Genomic DNA, 27,693 nt, shown 5'->3' on the forward strand with positions numbered 1-27,693 from the left:
CTTAAATTCAGGACGATGCCTTGCATTCACTCAAATATCTCACCATACTGAGCATGACCAGATGGCCGAACCTTCCTGATACCATGGCATGGCCCTCGTTCCAGGGGCAAGCAATGGGGACAATATATTGAAGAGACCGAGGCGCTGATAGCCATGCAGAATCTCAGTAAGACTGTGCCCATTGATTGGATTTGCTTGGTAAGATTGCAAAAACATGGAGAGAGCCTTTTCTATCGGTGTCACCGAGACTTTTCTTTTGTCGCGAAATGAATATGCCGTCCTGACATCTGAGTTTGATGCCAGACAGGACGATGCAATGGACAGCTGCAGAATTCCAATTCCGTGGCAGAAAGCCTCTAATTCCTTTGAAACCAGGGGCACTGCACAACCTCGATAACGCAATGGTAGCTAAGGCCTTAACCGTAACTTGCAATATTATGTAAACAACCTAGGGGTGTATGGGAAGGTAGACTAGGAATCCATGACACAGCCATATGGCGCCTGAAAGGGGACTGGCGAAGTCCATGAGCACACAGACCCATGAGTGCTCCGCCATGGGCCATAGAGAAAATTTTTGTGATGTGGCTGCCTCGTTATGGGTGCATGCAGAACAGTCATGTACCACTTGTTCGATGGCGGAATCAATTATTGGCCAATAGACGTGTCTCTTTCATGTGTGACATTCCCCACTGCGATGCATGTAACATCAGCAGACTGATGTGTCGCAAAAACGGAAAAACAATGTGACAATTATGATATTCTGTAGCTAAAATTAGATAGCCTTATAGAACATTGAGCCTATCGCGAAGTTTGAAATACGGCTGAAGCACTGGTAAAAGAATTCTGGCTGTTCTCGTCGGACCACTGCAATTACTCTGCACACTTGTACCTGCCTCGACCTCCAGTACAAAACACATTGCTTCCTCTTTATCGAAGTGAATTTTGTGACCCACCAGTAACTTCGTGGGAAGTAACAGAATGGACTTCACAACGGAGGACAGGAGCGGCCTAGGTGCCATCCGCCGAAGGGAACAGCACAGCTCAACCTCGAAACCATATTCTGTGCCACCCGCAGGCTCCTTGCAAGAGCGGCTGCAGGAGGAGGCGTACTGTGGTGACGATCGTCAGTCACTCACGACACATGAAGTAGAGTTGTACCAACAGTTATATAACGACGATGTTACACGCTTCTGGAAAGAAGAGTACGACTTTACTAACGTCAAGTATAAGAGGCACCACAGGAAGAACGCAGAGGAACTACACAACCCACGCAAACGAGGCATTGACGAAACAGAGATGATGCACAGATACCAAGCTGCTGCACCAGGGGCACCGCCCAGAGAGGCCCAAGAGCCTGATGGGGCAGCAGCGACCGAAAGATAGGAAACAAACCACCTCAAACCAACCGTGGTACCATCAATGACCATTTAACATACACAGGATTACCTTGAACTCAACAAAGCGCTCAGCTCGCTTCTCGGTGTCGGTCTGAAGGCCATTTACCAGCGGGACAGAATATAATATCACTTCGAGACGTTCGCAGGCCAGGAACAAGCCATGTTCTTTTTCGCCAACCACTACATCCATCCTTCTACTCATCAATTTCCGATGGATAAGAAGCTCAAAGTCGTCATTAAACGTCTCCCAGAACAGATTCCTGGGAAATAAGTGTTCAAAGTACTGCGAGAACAACGTCATCGATGTACATCAATATCACAAGAGAGACGAGAAAACAAAGAAACTCGTCCCGCAATCGGCTACCGCAGGAAAAAGATAACCGTAGGATATAGGATGTGAACAGCCCAGTCCAGTGCAAACTATGCCTGCGGTGGGGACACACAGCCAATTACTGCTGCCTCCCACCGAGATGCGTCCGATGTGGTGGCCATTATAAATCAGCGGACTGCCAAGTGCCAAAAAATAGTGAAACCTACATGCCTTAGTTCCGGATGCGGGTGCGAAACATACCAAGCGCTTCTGAGGAAATATAAAGCGAAGTCCGCTCGTCAGCCACCACAACAGAAGACCGTTGTCACGAAAAATACCAGGCAGGAAGAGCAAGACGACAAAGTCCAGTGACAAGCGGGTTGGGTTGGGCTGATTTGAGGGAAGAGACCAAGCAGCGAGGTCATCAGATTAGCGAAGAATGGGGAAGGAAGTCGGCCGTGCCCTGTCAAAGGAACCATCCCGTCATTTGCCTGAAGGGATTTAGGGAAATCACGGAAATCCTTGATCAGAATGGCCGAAAAAGACAGAACTAACGGACTTCCTTACGCGCCACAGGATTGACGTTGCACTCATTTCAGAGACGCATTTAAAGGAGTCGACACATTTCCGCATACCGAACATGCACATGTACTGTACAGATCGAGACGGCCAAAGAGTAGGCGGGACTGCCGTCCTACTCAAAAAAGAAATTCATTATCACGAGGAACAGCTTCCAAGACTAAGAATTGGAAGCTACGGCGGTCACCATCGTCACAGCAATAAGAAACATCACATGTGTTGGTGCATATTTCAGTCCAAACCGGTTCATATTATCTGAATACCTACGTGCCTCTCTGATCGTTCGATAGGGTACTGTTGGGAGGCGATCGCAACAGCAAGCACACTGCTTGGAATGCGAGAAAATCAAATGCGAAGGGTCAGCAACAATTCGGTCTAGAAAAAAACCCAAACATTATTGTCATCCGTCCGAAGGACCCTACGAGAGTGCCACCTTTTGCTCACCAGCAAATAGACGTCCTTGATATAGCGGTTCTCAAGAAAGTCAACATCAACCTTCAACTCTCGATGATCAGTGACTTATCGTCAGATCACAAGATGATAATAGGAATACTAAAAAGAGCACATGTCCCACTGCCGCCACATAACACAAGATAGATCGACTGGCCGCAGTTTAGCGTTTTCCTGACAACAACGTTCGGCCAACACAAGAGTCCTCATCGAGGGCCGCCTTAGACGCAGCGGTATAGACGAAACCGCGAAACGCGAGCCAACAACACAAATGTTTCAACCAGACATCACTTTTAGGCGTTTCCCTCAAGTCTTAAAGCCATCAAAACACAACGGAATTATTTCCGGAGGCGTCGGCTCCGCTTTAGGAAACCTAAGGACGGAAAACAAATGTATAAACTGAACAGGGAACTCCACAAATGCGTCACAGAATGGCGTAGGGAAGTCTGGGCAATCAAGATGTCCGGCTTCTTGATGCAAAAGCGAGACGATTGGCAAGTGATGAAGGACCTGCGTCACCAAAATACATTGAAAAGAGCAGTAAGTCCTCCAGATGGCCTGATATACAGCCCACAGACACAAGCGGAACTGTATGCCGACGCATATCAACAGCAGATGATAACTCCACGCTATGAGGAGCAGGTCGTGACAGCCCCAATGATCTTTCGGAATGAACCAACGCAATTTCGGGCAGTTCGCCACTCCAGCGGAAATTAAACAACTCATCTGTAACACGACCTACAACTCGGCGGGACACGACTAGGTCACCAATGAAGACTTAAAACATCTTCCCACGAAGCCTCTGGTCCTAATCACAAGAATTTTCAACAATTGTCTTTAGTATGGATACTTCCCAGAGGCGTGAAAGACGGCGAGGGTGGTGCCACTGCCGAAACCCGGGAAGGATCTCTCCCTTTCGATTAGTTTTCTACCAACGTTGACGAAGAACCTCCAACGGGTATTACTCAAAGGACTAGAAGAAACTATGGTACAGGACAACGTGATCCGACCGAGACAGTTCGGATACCAAAGTAAACTCTCCGCCGAACTTAAACTACTCCGCATCACCGAAACCATACAAGACAACTTTAATAAACGATATTCGACAATTAGAGTGTCCTTGGACCTCGAGAAAGTATGGCGTGAAAACTTAATTGTCAAGCTGAACCAAAACACCACCATAAACGACTGCTAAGTTTGGTAACTTCCTTCAAGACAGGAAATTGTATGTGCTCATCGACGACAAGAAATTTGCCTAGAACCCAGTACATGCTGGTATCCCGAATGGATCTGTAATCTCGCCAGCACTTTTCAACGTCTATATCAATCAAGATAGACACGAAGCCAACGCCTACTACAGTAGTACAAGTTTATATGCCAACTAGCTCTGCAGATGACGAAGAAATTGAAGAAATGTATGATGAAATCAAATAAATTATTCAGATAGTGAAGGGAGACGAAAATTTAATAGTCTTGGGTGACTGGAATTCGGTAGTAAGAAAAGGGAGAGAAGGAAACGTAGTGGGTGAATATGGATTCGGGCTAAGAAATGAAAGAGGAAGCCGCCTGATAGAATTTTGCACAGAGCACAACTTAATTACAGCTAACACTTGGTTCAAGAATAATAAAAGAATGCTGTATGCATGGAAGAAGCCTGGAGATACTGACAGGTTTCAGATAGATTATATAATGGTCAGACAGAGATTTGGGAACCAGGTTTCAAATTGTAAGGCATTTCCAGGGGCAGATGTGGACTCTGTCCACAATCTATTGGTTATGAACTGTAGATTAAAACTGAAGAAACTGCAAAAAGGTGGGAATTTAAGGAGATGGGACCTGGATAAACTGAAAGAACCAGAGGTTGTACAGAGTTTCAGGGAGAGCATAAGGGAACAATTGACAGGAATGGGGGAAAGAAATACAGTAGAAGAAGAATGGGTCGCTTTGAGGGATGAAGTAGTGAAGGCAGCATAGGATCAAGTAGGTAAAAAGACGAGGGCTAGTAGAAATCCTTGGGTAACAGAAGAAATATTGAATTTAATTGATGAAAGGAGAAAATATAAAAATTCAGTAAATGAAGCAAGCAAAAAGGAATACAAATGTCTCAAAAATGAGATCGACAGGAAGTGCAAAATGGCTAAGCAGGGATGACTAGAGGACAAATGTAAGGATGTAGAGGCTTATCTCACTAGGGGTAAGATAGATACTGCCTACAGGAAAATTAAAGAGAGCTTTGGAGAAAAGATAACCACTTGCATGAATATCAAGAGCTCAGATGGAAACCCAGTTCTAAGCAAAGAAGGGAAAGCAGAAAGGTGGAAGGAGTATATAGAGGGTCTATACAAGGGCGATGTACTTGAGGACAATATTATGGAAATTGAAGAGGATGTAGATGAAGATGAAATGGGAGATATGATACTGCGTGAAGAGTTTGACAGAGCACTGAAAGACATGAGTCGAAACAAGGCCCCAGGAGTAGACAACATTCCATTAGAACTACTGACAGCCTTGGGAGAGGCAGTCCTGACAAACCTCTACCATCAGGTGAGCAAGATGTATGAGACAGGCTAAATACCCTCAGACTTCTAGAAGAATACAATAATTCCAATCCCAAAGAATGCAGGTGTTGACAGATGTGAAAATTACCGAACAATCAGTTTAATAAGCCACAGTTGCAAAATACTAACGCGAATTCTTTACAGACGAATGGAAAAACTAGTAGAAGCCGACCTCTGGGAAGATCAGTTTGGATTCCGTAGAAATATTGGAACACGTGAGGCAATACTGACCCTACGCCTTATCTTAGAAGTTAGATTAAGGAAAAGCAAACCTACGTTTCTAGCATTTGTAGACTTAGAGAAAGCTTTTGACAATGTTGACTGGAATAGGCTCTTTCAAATTCTGAAGGTCGCAGGGGTAAAATACAGAGAGCGAAAGGCTATTTACAATTTGTACAGAAACCAGATGGCAGTTATAAGAGTCGAGGGACATGAAAGGGAAGCAGTGGTTGGGAAGGGAGTGAGACAGGGTTGTAGCCTTTCGCCGATGTTATTCAATCTGTATATTGAGCAAGCAGTGAAGGAAACAAAAGAAAAATTCTGAGTAGGTATTAAAATCCATGGAGAAGAAATAAAAACTTTGAGGTTTGCTGATGACATTGTAATTCTGTCAGAGACAGCAAAGGACTTGGAAGAGCCGTTGAACGGAATGGTTAGTGTCTTGAAAGGAGGATATAACATCAACAAAAGCAAAACGACGATAATGGAATGTAGTCGAATTAAGTCGGGTGATGCTGAGGGAATTAGTTTGGGAAAGAGACACTTAAAGTAGTAAAGGAGTTTTGCTATTTGTGGAGAAAAATAACTGATGATGGTCGAAGTAGAGAGGATATAAAATGTAGACTGGCAATGGCAAGGAGAGCGTTTCTGAAGAAGAGAAATTTGTTAACATCGAGTATAGATTTAAATGTGAGGAAGTCGTTTCTGAAAATATTTGTATGGAGTGTAGCCATGTATGGAAGTGAAACATGGACGATAAATAGTTTGTACAAGAAGAGAATAGAAGCTTTCGAAATGTGGTGCTACAGAAGAATGCTGAAGATTAGATGGGTAGAGCACATAACTAATGAGGAGGTATTGAATAGGATTGGGGAGAAGAGAAATTTGTGGCGCGACTTGACTAGAAGAAGGGATCGGTTGGTAGGACATGTTCTGAGGCATCAAGGGATCACCAATTTAGTATTGGAGGACGGCGTGGAGGGTAAAAATCGTAGAGGGAGACCAAGAGATGAATACACTAAGCAGATTCAGAAGGATGTAGGTTGCAGTAGGTACTGGGAGATGATGAAGCTTGCGCAGGATAGAGTAGCACGGAGAGCTGCATCAAACCAGTCTCAGGACTGAAGACCACAACAACAACAACATCAATGACGTACCTACAGTTCCGTACATGTCAGTTAGCCTCTATGCTGTCGATACAGCATTTTTAACAAGAGAAAGAAAATGAGATAAGGCAGTGCGAGATTGCAACAATAACTGGATCTCTTTGATCAATGGGCACACTACATAAGATTACTATCGACGCAGATAAAACAGTGGTCATTATTTTGACAAGCCACCGACTAGTCATCCTTACGAGGCTCCACATCGGAAACCAACCCATTCCTTGGTCGCCCGCAGAAAAATACCTGGGGGTTTACCTGAATACGAAATTACTCTTCATCCATCTCGTCGCAGAAAAGAAGAAAGCCGGACAAAGAGTGTTGAGATCTCACATCCGCTTCCTCAGGAGTAAGGATTTGAATGTTTCCACGAAGATGAGGCTATACCGAGACACGGTGGAGCCCACGTTGCTCTATGGAACGGCTTCGTGAGGCACAATATCCGACACCAAGACACTTCAAGTCATACAAAACAAATGTCTCCGATGGTCCCTCAGAGCACCCTGGAGAATAAGGACAAAGGAACACCACGATGCAGTCCACGAAAAATACCTGCACCAAAAAATGCAGGTCCCAGAAGCTGTTTGGCAAGATCGGCACTCTACGCCACACCACTTTTCAATTAGCAACTGTAGGCACGATCCTTCCCCAACGATGGCACACATATAAAGTGCTACGATACATCCTGGCAGACGATGGAGTTGCACCTGCAGGACACTAAATAGCGGAACCATGCCTAAGAGTGCGCAGTTAAGGAATAGCCGTAAATATCTGGGTTATTATCAGTAGGAAAACAAAATCATTTTAGGTTTATATTTATTAACACAAAATCTACTTGTTCAAAAAACTACAGCAGCAGAGAGGTAATACTTTCATTGCACTTTTCGAAAATACAAAAAACGGGAAATGCGCACTGTTACATTCACCTGCGTTTAAGAACACGCAAAACATGCCCAAAGATTACGCATTTAACAAATGTCACAAATGAACGCAATATCATCCTCATATGAAGAGCTCTGTTCTTACCACTATCACCCATACTAAATGCTCTGGATCCCCTCTCGAAGGGCAAAAATCTATGTTCTCTACACACAGCTTTCAGTATCTTTTCTTAAAGCAGACTCTTTCGTAGCAAGAGCAGCGGCAACCTTTGTTTGCTGTCTCCATTTTCAGTTTGTTGTCTGGCCTCAGTTTAGATGACATTCCTGTCCGATTTTTGTACTTATTTTGAAGTGATTCGGAAACAAAACCTATCCTTCCGACTCCACAACGCAAATTTGCAGTAGTGCCCAAACAAAGACCGAGCAAGATGACACAGTGGTTAGCACACTGGAGTCGCATTCGGAGGGACTACGGTTCAAACCCCCGTCCGGCCACCCTGATTTTCGTTTCCCATGATTTGCCTAAATCACTTCAAGCAAATGTGTTCTTTGAAAGGGTATGGCCGACTTCCTCCCCCATCCTTCCCTAATCCGTTGGGACCGATGACCTCTCTGTTTGATCCTCTCCTTCAATCAACCAGCCAACCCTAAAGAGAACTCTTCGGGGACGTAATCTGCGCGCTCTTTCGTAGTGAAAGAATGATTCAAAGCCAAGTCAACAGATGGCAGCACAGGTCTCAATGGCAAAACATGTGGATGCAGTATGGTAATTTGCAAGCCAGCGTTTCAAAATGCAGTTAAGAATTAAAGGCTATTGCTCTTGTGTTCTTATAACTTATGCAACACTGTATCAGAACTACAACAAGGAAGCTGAAAAGTTATTCTTACCTGTTTCACTTGGGAAACACATGACCTCTTCAGATAACTTCTGCGAGGTGTTCCTGATACCAGGCTGAAAACAACTACGTCAGTGGCGAGCTGATAAGTTTAGTCAGCTGTCAGGAACACAAGCTCTCTTTGGGACTGCGCACTCTTTGGTACCTTTATCCTAACCTCAGTTAAAGTATGATCATAGTAAAAACAATAAATAAAATAAAATAATATAAAACAAAAGAATTACGTCCACCATCCTTACAGGCGAAAACACCCCGCTGTATGCTCAACACTTGTAAACAAAGATCAATAAATAAAGTCTGAAACCTCTGGCTTACCTAACACACAGGCGGCAAAATGGCCAAAGGTGATAAGGCTCCCACGCAACCCCCTCCCCTCCCCCTCTTACACACACACACACAATCCGCAAGCCTGAGTGTAGTTTTTAGATAGTTTCCGACACTCTTTTACGTAAATGTCCCCGAATTCTATGTCAGCAAAACGATGCGCAGTTAAACTACTACCATAAGTCACATACAGACGGCGCATACAACTTTCCTTCCTTACGTTACCTTCACGACTATGACGTGAAAAACACATCCAGCCACAAGGTTATAAAAAAAATAAAATTTGACAGGTCTTGAAACAACGTATCTTGAACTGGACGGTCTAAACGCTAGGAAAAAGAAAAGAAGGGTATATCTGTGCACAGTATTATGTACCCCTGCCTCTCAAATGGTTCAAATGGCTCTGAGCACTATGGGACTTAACTTCTGAGGTCATCAGTCCCCTAGAACTTAGAACTACTTAAACCTAACTAACCTAAGGACGTCACACACATCCATAACCGAGGCAGGATTTGAACCGGCCACTCGTCTCAGAACGAAGTTCTTATCGAAATATATAATTAGTTATATAGTTATAACAGAAGATTCACATAATTCCACCATATTTTTCCAGATGAGCTTGTTCTCTTCCTCTAGTGATGTCGACATTGACAAACCATAACGGTACGTTTCTTCATATATGCTGTGTTCAGTTAAGGCATAGATGAATTTGTCTATTAATTGTGTGTGTTTGTGGGGGGGGGGGGGGGGGGGGCGGGAGCGGTGAACGTGAGGTTGCGTAAGCTGAGAAGAATCGCAGTTAAGACTTTTGGTACCTCAGACAGGAAGGTCGACTTGCAGTAGATGTCAGAGTGATACCTTGTGCTCTTATTCAAGTTAATCAGCCCGTTTTGACCTTAATTTGACCTTCAAGGTCACCACCTGATCTACATTACATGTTTTTCTTACTGCACACAGTGGCGTTTGAAATCGCAGCACCAACACGTTATAATTAGAACTCCAGTTAGTCAAATACCGAGTGGTCAAAAAGTCAGTATAAAATTGAAAACTTAATAAACCACGCAATAATGTACATAGAGAGGTAAAAATTGACACACATGCTTGGAATGACATGGAGTTTTATTAGAACAAAAAAAACAAAGTTCACAAAATGTCCGACAGATGGCGCTGGACAGCTAAACGTCAGTGACTGCGCATGACAATTTATATAAAAGGAGCTGTAATGAGAGAAAGAAGCAGATGCGCCAGCAGTCGCAGCATGTTGACGTTACATGAAAAGGTGCTTTTAGTGAACCTGTATTATCGGTATGGGGAATGTGTGAGTTCAGCGTTACGATCCTATCGCCATAGGAAGGGGATTCGAACGGGTAAAGATCCGTTGACAAATGCAGCTGTGGTGACAATGATTTCGTAGTTCGAAGCCACGGGTTGTTTAGACGATAGACCCCGTAGTGGCCGACCGAGCACAAGGCGTAATACTGCTGAGACAGTTCAGGAAGAAATGTAGACTGTAGCGGGTTCGTCTATGCACGGAGAGTCAGCGCTCGTGCAGTCGCACGTCGCACCGGCATTCCATACACTAGTGTTTGGTTGGCACTGAGGCGTACCCTCCGATGCTATCCGTACAAAATCCATCGGCATCATGAACTGTTACCTGGCGATTTAGTGAAGCGGAGGGCATTTGCGGTGTGGGCGTTTCAAAAGATGACGGAAGATGACGATTGGTTGAGTAACGTGTTGTAGACCGACCAAGCTCATTTCACGTTCCGAGGGTCTGTCAACGCCCACAACTGCAGAATTTGGGCTACCGATAATCCTAGAACTGTCGTGGAAACTCCATTGCACGACGAGAAAGTCAAGGTATGGGTTGGATTTACCACATCTACCGTTATCGGGCCTTTTTTCTTCGAGGAAATGCGTGATTCTGGTTTTGTAACTGCTACCGTGACGGGTGAGAGGTACGCCGATATGTTACAGAATCTCATCATCCCCAGCCTGGCTGATAAACACTTGCTGGAACGTACGATGTTTATTCAGGATGGCACTCCACCCCATATTGCTAGACGCGTGAAAGATCTCTTGCGCGCGTCGTTTGGTGATGATCGTGTGCTCAGCCGCTGCTTTCGTCATGCTTGGCCTCCCAGGTCCCGAGACCTCAGTCTGTGCGATTATTGGCTTTGGGGCTACCTGAAGTCGCAAGTGTATCGTGATCGACTGACATCTCTAGGGATACTGAAAGACAACATCCGACGCCAGTGCCTCACCATAAGTTCGGACATGCTTTACAGTGCTGTTCACAACATTATTCCTCGACTACAGCTATTTTTGAGGAATGATGTTGGACATATTGAGCATTTCCTATAAAGAACATCGTCTTTGGTTTGTCTTACTTTGTTATGATAATTATTGCTATTTTGATCATATGAACCGCCATCTGTCGGACATTTTTTGAACTTTTTTTTTGTTCTAATAAAACCCCATGTCATTCCAAGTACGTGTGTCAATTTGTACCTCTCTATCTACATTATTCTGTGATTTATTCAGTTTTCAAATTTATACTGACTTTTTGATCACCCGGTATGCCCAAGGAAGTATACTGAACAGTTTTAGAATGGGTAGTTGAGATGTAGCCTATTTCTGAATCGATTGTGAAACATTCTGCCTCCGTGTTACGCTGTTACATTGGCAATGATCTGACGTTGGCCCTAATTTCATCACGTTGCGGTACGTCTAGAAACACGTCAATCAAGACTGACGTGCCACGATTTGAAGCCTGTTTCGGACGTGTGGCAGGTACCTGGGCTACAAGTGGACGGTGGCGGGCTGCATGTTGCTGTACGTGCCGTTCGTGGCGCTGCAGCTGTGGCCGCGCTACGAGACGCTGCTGCCCGCGGCCGCTGTGATGGGCTTGGCTAGCGGCCCCCTCTGGACGGCCAAGAGCGCCTACCTCAGCGCCAGCGCGCGCCGCTGGGCGGAACTAGCCGCGCGGCCCGCGCACGACGCGCAGCTGCGCTTCTTCGCAGTCTTCTACGCCTTCTACAACTTCGCCCTTGTCTCGGGAAACGTGCTGTCGTTTTTAAGTGCGTGACGTATCAAATTTACTTACAACTTACTTATTTCCTGCTCACAGTTAATTTTTATTCACACTTTGCCAATCAAACTTTTCTACTCACAGTTATCTACCAACACTTATACACTCCTGGAAATTGAAATAAGAACACCGTGAATTCATTGTCCCAGGAAGGGGAAACTTTATTGACACATTCCTGGGGTCAGATACATCACATGATCACACTGACAGAACCACAGGCACATAGACACAGGCAACAGAACATGCACAATGTCGGCACTAGTACAGTGTATATCCACCTTTCGCAGCAATGCAGGCTGCTATTCTCCCATGGAGACGATCGTAGAGATGCTGGATGTAGTCCTGTGGAACGGCTTGCCATGCCATTTCCACCTGGCGCCTCAGTTGGACCAGCGTTCGTGCTGGACGTGCAGACCGCGTGAGACGACGCTTCATCCAGTCCCAAACATGCTCAATGGGGGACAGATCCGGAGATCTTGCTGGCCAGGGTAGTTGACTTACACCTTCTAGAGCACGTTGGGTGGCACGGGATACATGCGGACGTACATTGTCCTGTTGGAACAGCAAGTTCCCTTGCCGGTCTAGGAATGGTAGAACGATGGGTTCGATGACGGTTTGGATGTACCGTGCACTATTCAGTGTCCCCTCGACGATCACCAGTGGTGTATGGCCAGTGTAGGAGATCGCTCCCCACACCATGATGCCGGGTGTTGGCCCTGTGTGCCTCGGTCGTATGCAGTCCTGATTGTGGCGCTCACCTGCACGGCGCCGAACACGCATACGACCATCATTGGCACCAAGGCAGAAGCGACTCTCATCGCTGAAGACGACACGTCTCCATTCGTCCCTCCATTCACGCCTGTCGCGACACCACTGGAGGCGGGCTGCACGATGTTGGGGCGTGACCGGAAGACGGCCTAACGGTGTGCGGGACAGTAGCCCAGCTTCATGGAGACGGTTGCGAATGGTCCTCGCCGATACCCCAGGAGCAACAGTGTCCCTAATTTGCTGGGAAGTGGCGGTGCGGTCCCCTACGGCACTGCTTAGGATCCTACGGTGTTGGCGTGCATCCGTGCGTCGCTGCGGTCCGGTCCCAGGTCGACGGGCACGTGCACCTTCCGCCGACCACTGGCGACAACATCGATGTACTGTGGAGACCTCACGCCCCACGTGTTGAGCAATTCGGCGGTACGTCCACCCGGCCTCCCGCATGCCCACTATACGCCCTCGCTCAAAGTCCGTCAACTGCACATACGGTTCACGTCCACGCTGTCGCGGCATGCTACGTGTTAAAGACTGCGATGGAGCTCCGTATGCCACGGCAAACTGGCTGACACTGACGGCGGCGGTGCACAAATGCTGCGCAGCTAGCGCCATTCGACTGCCAACACCGCGGTTCCTGGTGTGTCCGCTGTGCCGTGCGTGTGATCATTGCTTGTACAGCCCTCTCGCAGTGTCCGGAGCAAGTATGGTGGGTCTGACACACCGGTGTCAATGTGTTCTTTTTTCCATTTCCAGGAGTGTATTTAACAGCACTTCCATTTAATTTCCACACATTCCTAGACACACCTTCCTACCCATTATTTCCACTGACACATTATCACGCTTTCTTTTATTTATTTACCTTTTTTTAAGAGGCGGGTTTCATGCTGCCTGTCACGACTTACTCTTCTGTGCCAACATTTTTATCTCAGAGTAGCACCTGCGGCGGCGCGGTTCTTTCCGTGCCTTTACGACGGACCTGCACCTACCTGTGAACATTGTCTCAGCAGATCATCAGTAGGAAAGCCGAGTGGAACCTACTGTACTTCGACGTGAACCAGGCTGCAATTAAAGTCACTAATCTACGTTTCGGGAGAAAGTTTTCATATGAAATGAAAGGTTGGAAATTTTGTCCTCAATTAATATATTCTTAGGTGAACAAGTATCACTGCCAAGGCCATGCTATTCTTAACACACTCACTCACAATCCCTTTCACTCACGTTAGCAAGTTTATCGTGTTGCATTTCCCGAAAACGAAATACCTACAAAAATACTGATTGTTTTAGGTCGATAATGCTCGCCAAATATTAAGTCTGTCGGTACCAAATGCAGTCACAGTTTTTAGCCACCGACCTGCTCAATACGCCACGCGGAATATATGTCTTATCTCGTCACAAAATTCACTTCAAAATTCCGAAATTTCTACACGCCCATCGGAATAATTATGCCGTCACTTTACCACACTTTTCATGTATGAAACACAGCTAGATCGGGCAACTTAACGTTTCCATCGGAACTACACACGTCCGAACTGCTTCATGGCTAGGCTCCCACTCTTCTCTAGAATTCTCTGAGTCTTCTCTACCGGCAGAGAATATTGCTTTACCATTGGTCAGTTTACTTAACAGCCAATAGCAAAACAACATTATCCAGCGTCAGTCCGCTCTTTTCATCCATAACCAATCGCTAAATAGTAAACCTCACGACTGCACTTTTTACCGACGTAATTATCTAATATGCTGAAGTTTTGTTTATGTATAAAGTTATTTACTATTGCTATTTGTACCTGAATTAACTTTCCCTTTACCATAAACTTACTTTACAAATCTATTCCACAAAAATCCCCTTTGTTCATATCCATACTTCTTCGAAATGTTCCCACACTAAATCCTACTACATAACTCGTTAAACAATTATCTTCATATTTACCTTAAACCACACTCACGCATCATTCATACTGCTAAAACACATTTATAACATTTTACATACACAAAAAGAAATAATAACACTTTATGAAAATACTAGAACAGTTTATGAAAAACATTCTATTACTGTAGTGCACTCTAGTGGGCACAATCGAAACTAAAATCACAGTCCCCCTATTCAGTATTGTCCTCTATCGGCTGATACATAAACTAGTGCGCGTCCAGTCTCGCGTCACCGTCTGTCACTATCCAGCTCTGACATCTCCCACTTAACCGCCTCTAGGCAGGATCGTTATACGGCGCTACGCCTCACACCTTCAAGCTACATTCTCAATTATATGCTGGATTTATTCCAATCTCTGCCATCCTGTACAGTTTCTACTATCTGCAGTTCCCTCCAATACCACTGAAGTAATTGCGTGAAGTCTTAACAGATGTCCTATCATCCTCTCCCTTCTTCTTGTCAGTATTTTCCGTATGTTCTTTTCCTCTCTGATTCTATGGAGAACCTCCTCATTCCTTACCTAATCAGTCCACCTAATTTTCAACATTCTTCTACAGCACCAAATGTCAAATGCTTCGATTCTCTTCTGTTCTGGTTTTTCCACAGTCCATGTCTCACTACCATAGAATGCAGTGCTCCAAACGTAGTCTCGCAAAGTTCTTCCTCATATCAAGGTCTATGTTCCGCGAGAGCAGACTTCTCTTGTCCAGAAATGCTATTTTCGCCAGTAATAGTCTGCTTTTTATGTTCTCCTTGATCCATACGTCATGGTTTATTTTGCAGCCTAAGTAGCAGAATTCTTGAACATCGTCTACTGCGTATCACCAGTTTTGATGTTAAGTTTCTCGCTGTTCGGATTTCTGCTACTCCTCATTACTTTTGTCTTTCTTCGATTTATTCTCAATCCATGTTCTGTACTCATTAGACTTTTATTCCATTCAACACATCTTGCAGTTCTTCTTCATTTTCACCGAGGATAGCAATGTCCTCAGCGAATCTTATCATTAACATTCTTTCAGACTGAATTTTAATCCATCTTTTGAACTTTTTTTTTAAATTTCTGTCATTCCTTCTTCGATGTATGGATTGAATGTTTCTCGTTATGCAAGAAAACATGTACTCATCCCCAGTCTTGGAATATGGCGGTATGCACTTGCATGGCTAGAGCAGCGTGCATATTAAAATGCCCTCTCAGCCCTCACAAGAACAATTAACTAACTGGCTGGTTCGTTTCCCCACAGTTGGAGCTCAACGACGCTACAGCTGATGTCTAGCTGAATGTCAGCCGCAGTGAATGCAGTGTTCACAAAAATTTCTCCTCTGCATCATACAGAGCGTTATGCGCCCTGTTCTGCACTTGACATCAGTTCAGAGAAAAGTCATCGAAAATTTCGCTCTTGTCTTTCTCGTAGCCGAACTGTCTCCCCACGTGGGTTCTTTCGTTCTCCACGTCACAGCTTTTTTCGACCAATAGGACCGCCAGTCGGACGTTTTGTGCCCGCTCCAGACGCCTAAAAGTTCCATGCATACATCACATGTCTGTTCACGTGATCAACTGCGTCACTGGTTTTGTTCGTATCCATTTGGAATTCCGAAACACAGTCTTCTAAAACTTCTTTGTTTCCTACTTCTGGTGGCCTGTTACTTGCTCTCCAGTTTGCGTCTCCTGTCCAGTCGCTGACTCTAAGCCGCGGGACGCCCCCTAAGAGGTTTTCGTAGTGCCTCTCATGGTGCGGCCTCTGCTTCTGTCTGCACCTGCTTCCACACAAAACCTTTCCTCCCGCTGCTTCTTTCACCTTCTGCTCATTGACATGCATTATATAGGAGCAGTGTGTTAATACTGTCGATTGAGTGTCATCCCTTTTGCATTACATACTTGTAGGCAAATCTGCTCATTACTGCCGAAGTAAGTTAGGTGTCATATTCACCTTCCCATTACAATTATAAAACTCTTATGTAAGGTACAAACTTTACCTCCACTTATTCTGCCACCTTACAGGTTTGCTCGTCACATAGAAGCCACATGTCAGTGGAATAGCTATTAAGTAAAGATATTGATTAATATACTTCCTGTGTGACGAATTTCTGTAACAGTAGTTACACAGCATCTGTAGACGATTGTTGACACTGGCGTTAGCAACTTCCTCCCCCTCAGAGTAACTTAGAATATGGACAGTTTTGTTGGTTTAAATCTAACTGAATACCTGAAAAATCACTTTCTATTAGTGTTAAGTTCTCCATGAAATCTCAAAATGTGCAGTGTGCCTCCTTGCTGTAAATCATGTGCTGCAAAGTATTCACACACTTTATCGTATCAAACGACAACAGTGAAACACATTGCACCACCGTTACCTACTGTGGCTTGACGAAATAATTGCATGAAGAACCGCCTCTAAAAGGAAAATATGTGAGATATAAAGCATTAATAAAAACATTAAACAATGTACTAAGGTATTTTAATTGGATCACATACTATAGAAGTAGTCTTTTGCCATATTAGTGTAATAGAAAAATCGTCATTTTAGGATCAGTCATATGCCTCCTTTGCTGTCGAGCGCAAAATGCAGATCATGGACATTTTTGTAGGAGCATCACTCGACAACAGTATAGCATTTCATCTACATCCATACTCCGCAAGCCACCTGACGCTGTGTGGCGGAGGGTACTTTGAGTACATCCATCGGTTGTCCCTTCTATTCCAGTCTCGTATTGTTCGTGGAAAGAAAGATTGGCGGTATGCCTGTATGTGGGCTCTAATCTCTCTGATTTTATCCTCGTGGTCTCTTCGCGAGGTATACGTCGGAGGGAGCAATATACTGCTTGACTCCGCGGTGATGTTACGTTCTCGAAACTTCAACAAGAGCCCGTACCGAGCTACTGAGCGACCCTCCAGCAGAGCCTTCCACTGTAGTTTATCTATCATTTCCGTAACCCTTTCGGGATTACTAAATGATCCTACAACGAAGCGCGCTGCTCTCCGTTGGATCTTCTCCATCCCTTCTATCTGGTACGGATCCCACACTGGTGAGCAGTATTCAAGCAGTGGGCGAACAAGTGTACTGTAACCTACTTCCTTTGTTTTCGGATTGCATTTCCTTAGGATTCTTCCAATGAATCTGTCTGGCATCTGCTTTACCGACGATTGATTTTATATGATCATTCCATTTTAAGTCACTCCTAATGCGTACTCCCAGATAATTTATGGAATTAACTGCTTCCAGTTGCTGACCTGCTATATTGTAGCTATATGATAAAGGATCTTTCTTTCTATGTATTGGCAGCACACTGCACTTGTCTACATTGAGATTCAATTGCGATTCCCTGCACCATGCGTCAATTCGTTGCAGATCCTCCTGCATTTCAGTACAATTTACCATTGTTACATCCTTTCGATATACTACAGTATCATCCGCAAAAAGCCTCAGTGAACTTCCGATGTCATCCACAAGGTCATTTATGTATATTGTGAATAGCAACGGTCCTACGACACTCCCCTGCGGCACACCTGAAATCACTCTTACTTCGGAAGACTTCTCTCCATTGAGAATGAAATGCTGCGTTTTGTTTTCTAGGAAGTCTTCAATCCAATTATACAATTGGTCCGATAGTCCATAAGCCTATAACACTACCTTGAGCAACGCCAGATGTCACTTAGGTTTTACTCGATGACTTTCTGTTGGTTTCTACGTACTGTGAACTTGGAAGCAAAATAACCCACGACGGACGGGACAAGGAGGACACGAAAAGCAGACCAGCGCTGGCAAAAAGATCACTCCCGGCAAAGATAAGTCCACCAGTATCAAACATAGACCTTAATTTGGGGAAGAACTTTCTACTTTCTGAGAATGTACGTTTGGAGCCCAGCATTGTAAGGCAGTGAATCATGGACTGCGGGGAAACTCGGAAAGAAGTGAATCGAAGCCATTGAGATCACCCAATGAGATCAGCGATAGCAGGCGCCTTCGACAAGGGGCGAGGGAACTTAAAAGTCGCCATGGCAACCGCTGCCGGGAGTTAGTAAATGGGTCCTATATACAGTGGCGTGGGTGGCGTTCAGAGGCAGACAGTCCGCCAATCAATCGTTTACTATTATTGGGTGAAACTATCATTAAGGTGTATCAGAAAGTGAAATAAATTTTAGCACTACTCTCATTTCATTCATGACTTCAATGTTTAGACGAAAGGCGCTCTAAAAGATAGATAAAAGATCGCGAGATCTCAGGCATTTTATCACAGTTTTTCGTCTGATTTTGTTAGCTATCGTTTGTTGCATTTGTTCGGGGCGGACACCCCATGACGCCTGTTCACTCAGTTTCTTTTATTACAGGATACACTTAACCCTCTGACCGAACATACAGAGCCACCAATCCAGCGTCACTAGACTACAACCACAGCTGGAACAAACTCCTTTGAAATGGAGGCAAGACTTCCTCCAGGAAGAGCCGCAGCATACAATGCTGCCAGATGGTTCAGATGGCCGGACTTGGAATACATATCAGTGTTGCCAGGTTATTTGTTCCAACCAGCAATTGGCGCGGAATCAGGCTCTGCAGCGGCTGGCCGCCGGCCATGGCTTATGCCAAAGAGTGTACCTTGTAGTTAACACTGCCAGCGGTCTTGCCACTGTGATAACACCAGTCCCCGTCAGATCACCGAAGTTAAGTGCAGTCGGGCTTGGTTGGAACTTGTATGGGTGACCGTGCTGGTCCGCCGACCGCTGTTGGCAAGTGGGATGAAATCAGCTCTCATGAGGATAATTGAGTAGCTTCTTGACTGAGATATAGCGGCCGCGGTCACGAAAACTGACAACGGCCGGAAGAGCAGTTTTCTGACTCCATGCCCCTCCATATCCACGTCCAGTGACACATTTGACTGAGGATGAAACGGCGGTCGATCGGTATCGTTGGGCCTTCAGAGGCGTGTTCGGACGTGGAGAGAGTATATATATAAGAGAGAGAGTATTCACAGGGTGCGTCAAAAAATGTATACACACTTTGAAGCATCATAGAAAATTTATTTCCCGTTCTACAATGTTGAATTTCTGGAAATGGAAAGCTTTAAGTCCAATTGGAAAAATAAATGTACTTTGCAAATGTGATTAATGTTCAAACTCGTGGCCTTCAGCATCAATACATTTCTGAGTACGAGTCACCACTGATTCTGTACATCATACCAAAATGTCCAATGAGATTTCTGCGCGCAGCACCTGAATCTCATTTCAAAGTGTGTCCAGGTTACGTGGTTTACGTTTGTACACCTCATTTTTTACTGTGCCCCATAAGAAGAAAATATTGCGGTGTGAGGTCTGGAGAGCATGCAGGAAACTCGATTGGTCCTCTGCGTCCTATCCACTGATCAGGCACATTGCGATCCAGGTATGCTCGTATGTCCCTACGATAGTTCGGCGGGGCGCCATCTTGTTGGAAATAAAACTCATCATTACCGTATAATGCACGAATGGCAGGGAATATGTAGTCAGCAAGCATTGTTAGGTACGTTTCTCCAGTAACAGTACCTTCAAAGTGGAAAGGCCCAATGAGCCCCCTTGCAGACAAACCACACCACATATTTACACCAGGCAAATTCACAGCCTTTTCAACTGTAATGTGAGGATTATCTTCAGCCCAGTACACACAATTGTGCCTATTGACAGTTCCATTGAGTTTGAATTGCCCTTCATTCGACCATATTATGCTACCCATAAATCTCGGTTCACATCTCACCATCTCCTGAACCTATTCACAAAATTCTAACCTTCGATCTGGATCGTCGTCACTTAGCTGTTGCACCAGCCTTGGAATGTACACACGAAACTTGCCTTTCTTCAGAATGCGTAGCACACTACTAGCACTTACATTACTCTCACGTGCCACTTGCCTTGAAGATTTTTGAGGCGAACACTGAAACAGTTCCAAGACCGCAGTTGTGGAATCATCACTTGTAGCTGTACGAGATCGCCCTGATCGACCTTTACGCACGTCACACACTGTTGCATGAATTTCGAATTTGTCTCGTAGACGTGTAATTGTTAACCTCGAAGGTGGTTCTGTACCATACTCACTTCTCCACTGTCTTCGAACCTCAGCTACATTCTCAAACTTCCAGTACCACTTAATTATCTGCTTCCGCACTTCAAAGCTCATACGCACGTCCGCCATGTTGCAGTTACTTCCTTGCCACTGCTGCCACCTGTTGAAGAAACATAACATTACTTTCTCTCAGATATTTAACCTTTTAGAAGGGGAAATAAATTGTCTATGACAGTTCAAAGTGTGTATTCATTTTTTTGATGCACTCTGTATTTAACATCAGTTAGCTGTTATTGTATCATTACTTGTCAGAATTAGTGTTCTACCTAAAGCGCCTTCCCCTGTGCTAATGTCGCAGTCCTCACGGCGGGAGGCACGGAGACGGTCCCTGGCGAGCTGTGCGGCGCCGACTTCTGTCCCTCCGACCGCGGCGCCGCCGCCAACCCCAACTTCCGACCGCCCTCGACCAGGCAGCTGATCACGCTCTACGGGGTGCTGGTGGCCTGCATCGCCTGCGCCGTGCTGTTCGTCGCTGGGGGTCTGCACCAGCTCCACAGGTACACACCAAGCAGGCGTCTACATCTACATCTACATCTACATCTACATCTACATCTACATGATTACTCTGTAATTCACATTTAAGTGCCTGGCAGAGGGTTCATCGAACCAAAATCATACTATCTCTCTACCATTCAACTCCCGAACAGCGCGCGGGAAAAACGAACACCTAAATCTTTCTGTTCGAGCTCTGATTTCTCTTATTTTATTTTGATGATCATTCCTGCCTATGTAGGTTGGGCCCAACAAATTATTTTCGCATTCGGAAGAGAAAGTTGGTGACTGAAATTTCGTAAATAGACCTCGCCGCGACGAAAAACGTCTTTGCTTTAATGACTTCCATCCCAACTCGCGTATCATATCTGCCACACTCTCTCCCCTATTACGTGATAATAAAAAACGAGCTGCCCTTTTTTGCACCCTTTCGATGTCCTTGGTCAATTCCACCTGGTAAGGATCCCACACCGCGCAGCAATATTCTAACAGAGGACGAACGAGTGTAGTGTAAGCTGTCTCTTTAGTGGACTTGTTGCATCTTCTAAGTGTCCTGCCAATGAAACGCAACCTTTGGCTCGCCTTCCCCACAATATTATCTATGTGATCTTTCCAACTGAAGTTGTTCGTAATTTTAACACCCAGGTACTTAGTTGAATTGACAGCCTTGAGAATTGTACTATCTATCGAGTAACCGAATTCCAACGGATTTCTTTTGGAACTCATGTGGATCACCTCCCACTTTTCGTTATTTAGCGTCAACTACCACCTGCGACACCATACAGCAATCTTTTCTAAATCGCTTTGCAACTGATACTGGTCTTCGGATGACCTTACTAGACGGTAAATTACAGCATCATCTGCGAACAACCTAAGAGAACTGCTCAGATTGCCACCTAGGTCATGTATATAGATCAGGAACAGCAGAGGTCCCAGGACGCTTCCCTGGGGAACACCTGATATCACTTCAGTTTTACTCGATGATTTGCCGTCTATTACTACGACCTGCGACCTTCCTGACAGGAAATCACGAATCTAGTATCACAACTGAGACGATACCCCATAGGCCCGCAGCTTGATTAGAAGTCGCTTGTGAAGAACGGTGTCAAAAGCTTTCCGGAAATCTAGAAATATGGAATCAACTCCAGATCCTCTGTCGATAGCGGTCATTACTTCGTGCGAATAAAGAGCTAGCTGCGTTGCACAAGAATGATGTTTTCTGAAACCATGCTGATTACGTATCAATAGATCGTTCCCTTCGAGGTGATTCATAATGTTTGAATACAGTATATGCTCAAAACCGACGTCAATGATATAGGTCTGTAGTTCGATGGATTACTTCTAGTACGCTTCTTAAACACTGGTGCGACCTGCGCAATTTTCCAATCTGTAGGTACAGATCTATCGGTGAGCGAGCGGTTGTATATGATTGCTAAGTAGGGAGCTATTGTATCAGCGTAATCTGAAAGGAACCTAATCGGTATACAATCTGGACCTGAAGACTGGCCCGTATCGAGCGATTTGAGTTGCTTCGCAACCCCTAAGGTATCTACTTCTAAGAAACTCATGCTATCAGCTGTTCGTGTTTCAAATTCTGGAATATTCCATTCGTCTTCCCTGGTGAAGGCCCGCAGCTTGATTACAAGTCTCTGCATCACTACCTGTAGTTCTTACAACAAACTAGTGTGACACACATGCCTCTTTTGTCCCTTCCTTTCCAAGAACAATCCAGGATTACAGTGACTTTGGTTACACAGTTGTGCTGTGTGTTAAGCTCCCACTCATCTCTTCAATGAGGTTAGATTTGTCGCTATTGTCATTGCTAAAGACGGTCTCCTAATTGTACATACTTACAACTACTCATCAGTACAGCTTTATGAGTGTTTCCGAGCAGGGGGATGCTTTCTCTGTTTGATCACAGCTAGAAATTTGTGGAAGACCACGGCTTATGTACTTATTGATAAAACAGTGAAAGATGAAAATAACTGAGCCATTTTAAGAGCACTACATGTACCATTACATTGTGTCTTGTATCGTTTTAATTTTGTTCTTTGCAAATAAACTGCCAGAATAGTTCAAATACTGTAAGGTAGCCCAGCAGGACGCGCATATTTCATGTTGGCTCAAGCTCACCCATATAGCTAACGCCTGAAAAGTTCTGTAGCTAGATTTCAACAAGACCTTAGAAGGGATCATGCTATTCAATTTCAGACAGATTGACAGTTTGTTGCAGTTCCAGAGACGTAAGAGGGGCGTTCAACAGTTAATTCAACACACTTTTCTTGACCCATTTCGGCTGAAAAAATGCGGAATTTGTTACGCAATATCGTGGAATATTCCCGCTTCAGCCCCTATAGTTTCATGAAGTTCCGATAGTTGGCAGCTATATAAATAGCTTTCAAAATGGTGTCTGAATGGAGGTGCGTTGGAAGCAGAGTGCTGTCACTAAGTCTCTTTTGGAGAAAATCGAGAGCGTCGCATGTAATCATAGCTGCTTCCGGAATGTCTATGGAGACCTGGCAGTGAACAAAACCACGGTAAGTCGTTCGGCGAGAAGTCTTTCATAGAGTGTCGGCCAGCCGCATACAGCTGTGACTGCTGCAATGTTGGAACGTGCGGATACTCTCATTGGAGATGACCGAAGAGTCACAAAACCCTGGCGAATGGTCTTTTGGGACTCTAAGGGGTTATTCTGTTTGATCTCCTCTCTCATGGTGCAATGACCAACTCTGAAGTGTATTGTGCCACCGTCAGGAGATTGAAGAAAGGACTTCATGTTGTTCGTCGCCACAGACATGCAAACAAATTTCTCCTTCTCCATGACGACGCAAGACCTCACAAGGGTATGTTCATAAAACTTCATTCGACTGTTCTTCCTCATCCACCCAACAGTCCGCATCTTGATAATGGATGCGAGACTAAAGAAAAATCAAGACTGGATCATAGAATTTGTCGACCTGGGTAAAGCGTTCGACAATGTAAAATGGTACAAGATGTTAGACATGCTGAGAAAAATAGAGGTAAACTATAGAGGAAGATGGGTAGTATACAATATATATAAGAATGAAGAGCTAACAATAAGACTGGAAGACCAAGAACGAAACAAGGGGTGGGTTAAACTTTTCCCCCTGCATCGAAGAAGGAATGACAGAAATTTAAGAGAAAAGGTTCAAGGGAGGGATTAAAATTCAGTATGGAAGGATGTCAATGGTAATATCCGCATGGACATTGCTATCCTCAGTGAAAGTGAAGAAGAATTACAAGATGTGTTGAATGGAATGAACAGTTTAATGAGTACAGAATATGCATTGACAGTAAATCGAAGAAAGACGAAAGTAATAAGCAGTAGGAGAAATGACAACAGAAATGACAGAAATGAATAGTTTAATGAGTACAGAATATGCATTGACAGTAAATCGAAGAAAGACGAAAGTAATAAGCAGTAGGAGAAATGACAACAGAAAGAAACTTAACATCAAAATTGGTGATCACGAAGTAGGCGATGACAAGGAATTCTGCTACTTAGGCTGCAAAATGACCCTTGACGAACGGAGCATGGAGAACATAAAAAAGCAAACTATTACTGCCAAAAAGAGCATTTCTAACCAAGAAAAGTCTGCTCCTAACAAACAAAGGCCTTAATTTAAGGAAGAAATTTCAGAGACTTTACGTTTGGAGTACAGCATTCTATGGTATTGAAACATGGACCGTGGAAAAACCGGAAAAGAAGAGAATCGAAGCATTGGAGATTTGGTGCTTCAGAATACTGTTGAAAATTAGGTGGACTGATGAGGCAAGAAATGAGGAGGTTCTCCAGTGGAGCGATGGAGATGGGAATACATGGAAAACACTGACAAAAAGAAGGGACAGGATGGTAGGACATCTAGAGAGTTAAAACTGTAGTGGAAAACAGAGCCTGAAATACATCCAGTAAGTAATAGAGGATTTCAGGACGCAGTTTGCAAGCACTACTCTCAGATGAAAAAATACAAAGATCCTGACATTATGAGCCAAATATCCATATGCACCCCCTCTAGCCTGGATTCATAGACTGATTTGATGGGAAGGGCTTCGTATAGCTATTGTATCCCTGAGGTAAACTGGCCCACACCTGTTGTCGCTGGTCCTTCATACCCTGTATTTTGGCACTGTGACAGAAATGAAGTCAGACTTGGTACCCCACATCTTGTATTGGAGACGGACATAGAGAGTTTGCTGGCCATAGGAGTACGCCAACATCGCGCAGACTATGCATAGAGGCATATGCGTGGAGGAGCATTGTCATGTTGAAGCATTTCTTCACAATAGTGTCATGTGAGGGGTAACGCTTGAAGACACAGGATGTCCATCACATACCATTGTACCGCCAGAGTTCCCTCAGTCGCTACCAACCATAACCTGAAGTCATTCCCTATGGCCCCCTTGCCATGGCGACAGGAGTTAACACCGTTGTGTTTCTCCAAAATACTGGAACAATGGTACATCTCCCCAGGTCTTTAAAACACTCACTGGTGATGATCATGGACAGCGCAAACCCGTGATTCGTCGCTTAACACAATGCGGCACCATTCTCTCGACGGTCCATGCTTCCCATTCATCGCACCATTCCAAATACAACCGTTTGTGTTGTGGTGTTAGTGGCAACCAGCACATGAGATGATAATTGTCTAGCCCACCTGCAACCAAATGTCCAACCAAACATTCGGGATGGCACAGAATGTTGCACCGGCTCCATTATTTGTTCTCTGAAGGCAGGGGCAGATGTGAAGAGGTTACGATGTGATTGGTGTACAATACCGCGATCCTCTCCTGTGGTGATCAGACAACGGGTATTTGTGCCCTCACGTTGCCAAGCAGTTCAACATGAGGCAGCTGTCATATTTGAATGCCCCACAAATTTGGATTTTCCAGCCAAATGGAGGCTCACGGTAAGACACCTTTCGTACTCTGCCAGATGCTGTGCACATTCTCTCTCTCCATGACCTTCACAGTGATCAGTCAACATCCGAAGCTCTTCCTGCCCCTTATATACCCTCCCAGACCCAATAACAACAGTTAACATGAGAAACCAATGTCCTCCAGTGGCTATTCTACTGGCTATAGAAAATTGCAAGTCTAATCACTTACATTGCCACTGACGATGACTCCATGTATCAAGTTATACTGATATCCAACTACGCCTTCTCGATGCTTCCCTTTTTTTGTCAGTCAGTATACGTATTATGCCAGCTGAAGAAAGATGAAAGTCTGTAACACATAGTGGAATAAACAAAAGTATATATAAAGTGGGAGGATGGTGGATTTCTTTAAGTAAAGCCTTAGCCAAGAAGCTCAATACTCAGTAAAGTAGATAAATTAACTGAGTCATTGCTACTTCCACAACATCAGCTATTTAAACCAACAGCTGGAGCAATGTGTTACCTGTATGTCTGTCCATCAGTGGTAGCCTTTGTTGAAGCCGAGTGGTGGGTGTCCACAGTGACCAAGAGGACGAGGAGTACGGTGACATGAGAGCTACACTGCGGCTGGTCAGCGCTGCCGCCAACCTGCACCGCGATCCTGTGCAGCTGCTGCTGGTGCCCATCACCATCTTCACTGGGCTCACGCAGGCCTTCTTCAACGCGGACTTCACAGAGGTTAGTCCACCACATGGAAAAGGCTATATTACCAACTCCACTTAAATGCAAGGCACCTTTCTCAATGTGGACTGGCAAAGGTAAGCCCCCACACACAAGAGGCTGCATTACCGAGGCCACTTACGTGCAAGGCACCTTTGTCAACAGAAACTTCCCAGAGGTTAGTTCCTCACATAGAAGAGGCCACATAAGTGCAAGACAACTTCTTCAGAGAGGAGATCACAGAGTTTGGTTCTCCACACAGAAGAAGCTATGTTACTGAAGCCACTGAAGTGCAAGGCACCTTCCTTAATATAGACTTCACAGAGTTTAGTCCTCCACAGAGAAAATACTACGTTACCAAGGACACTGAAATACAAGGCACCTGTCTGTGCGCCAAAAAAGATTAATTTTTCTCATTATGCTGTGTTATGGAACACTCAGTCAGATTTACACTGTGCTGGACGAGAATATTGTATTTTTCGGGAAATGATCTCATCAGCTGTCCACACCATATTCGCCATCAATTTTAATTATGATATCAAATAAATGTAGTTAGGAAATTAATTGTTGACTTTTCTGCAGGTACATCTTAGCAGTCCTGCATGTGACTACAACTGAGCTTTAAGCATAACCCTGTGATGCTGTTAAGATCTGAACTGAGTGACCTGCACAGTGAAACATCTGCCGGCCGTTGTGGCCGAGCGGTTCTAGGCGCTTCAGTCCGGAACCGCCCTGCTGCTACGGTCGCAGGATAGAATCCTGCCTCAGGCATGGATGCGCTGTGGCCGAGCGGTTCTAGGCGCTTCAGTCCGGAACCGCCCTGCTGCTACGGTCGCAGGTTAGAATCCTGCCTCAGGCATGGATGCGCTGTGGCCGAGCGGTTCTAGGCGCTTCAGTCCGGAACCGCCCTGCTGCCACGGTCACAGGTTAGAAT

At 44.9% G+C, this 27,693-nt stretch overlaps 1 protein-coding gene across 5 annotated transcripts in view; it reads left to right on the top strand.

The window, feature by feature from the left end:
- LOC126465767 (UNC93-like protein) overlaps nucleotides 1-27,693 on the top strand; it is a 364,481-nt gene that overhangs the window by 296,060 nt on the left and 40,728 nt on the right. For all 5 annotated transcript variants that reach the window (XM_050096333.1, XM_050096334.1, XM_050096331.1 and 2 more), the window contains 3 exons: nucleotides 11,571-11,857; nucleotides 20,948-21,146; nucleotides 26,621-26,777. In XM_050096333.1, the coding sequence (XP_049952290.1) occupies nucleotides 11,571-11,857; nucleotides 20,948-21,146; nucleotides 26,621-26,777 (643 nt within the window). The remainder of the gene's footprint in view (nucleotides 1-11,570; nucleotides 11,858-20,947; nucleotides 21,147-26,620; nucleotides 26,778-27,693) is intronic.

Source organism: Schistocerca serialis, chromosome 1 (genome assembly GCF_023864345.2).
Source record: "Schistocerca serialis cubense isolate TAMUIC-IGC-003099 chromosome 1, iqSchSeri2.2, whole genome shotgun sequence".
NCBI classification, from domain to species: Eukaryota; Metazoa; Arthropoda; class Insecta; order Orthoptera; family Acrididae; genus Schistocerca; species Schistocerca serialis.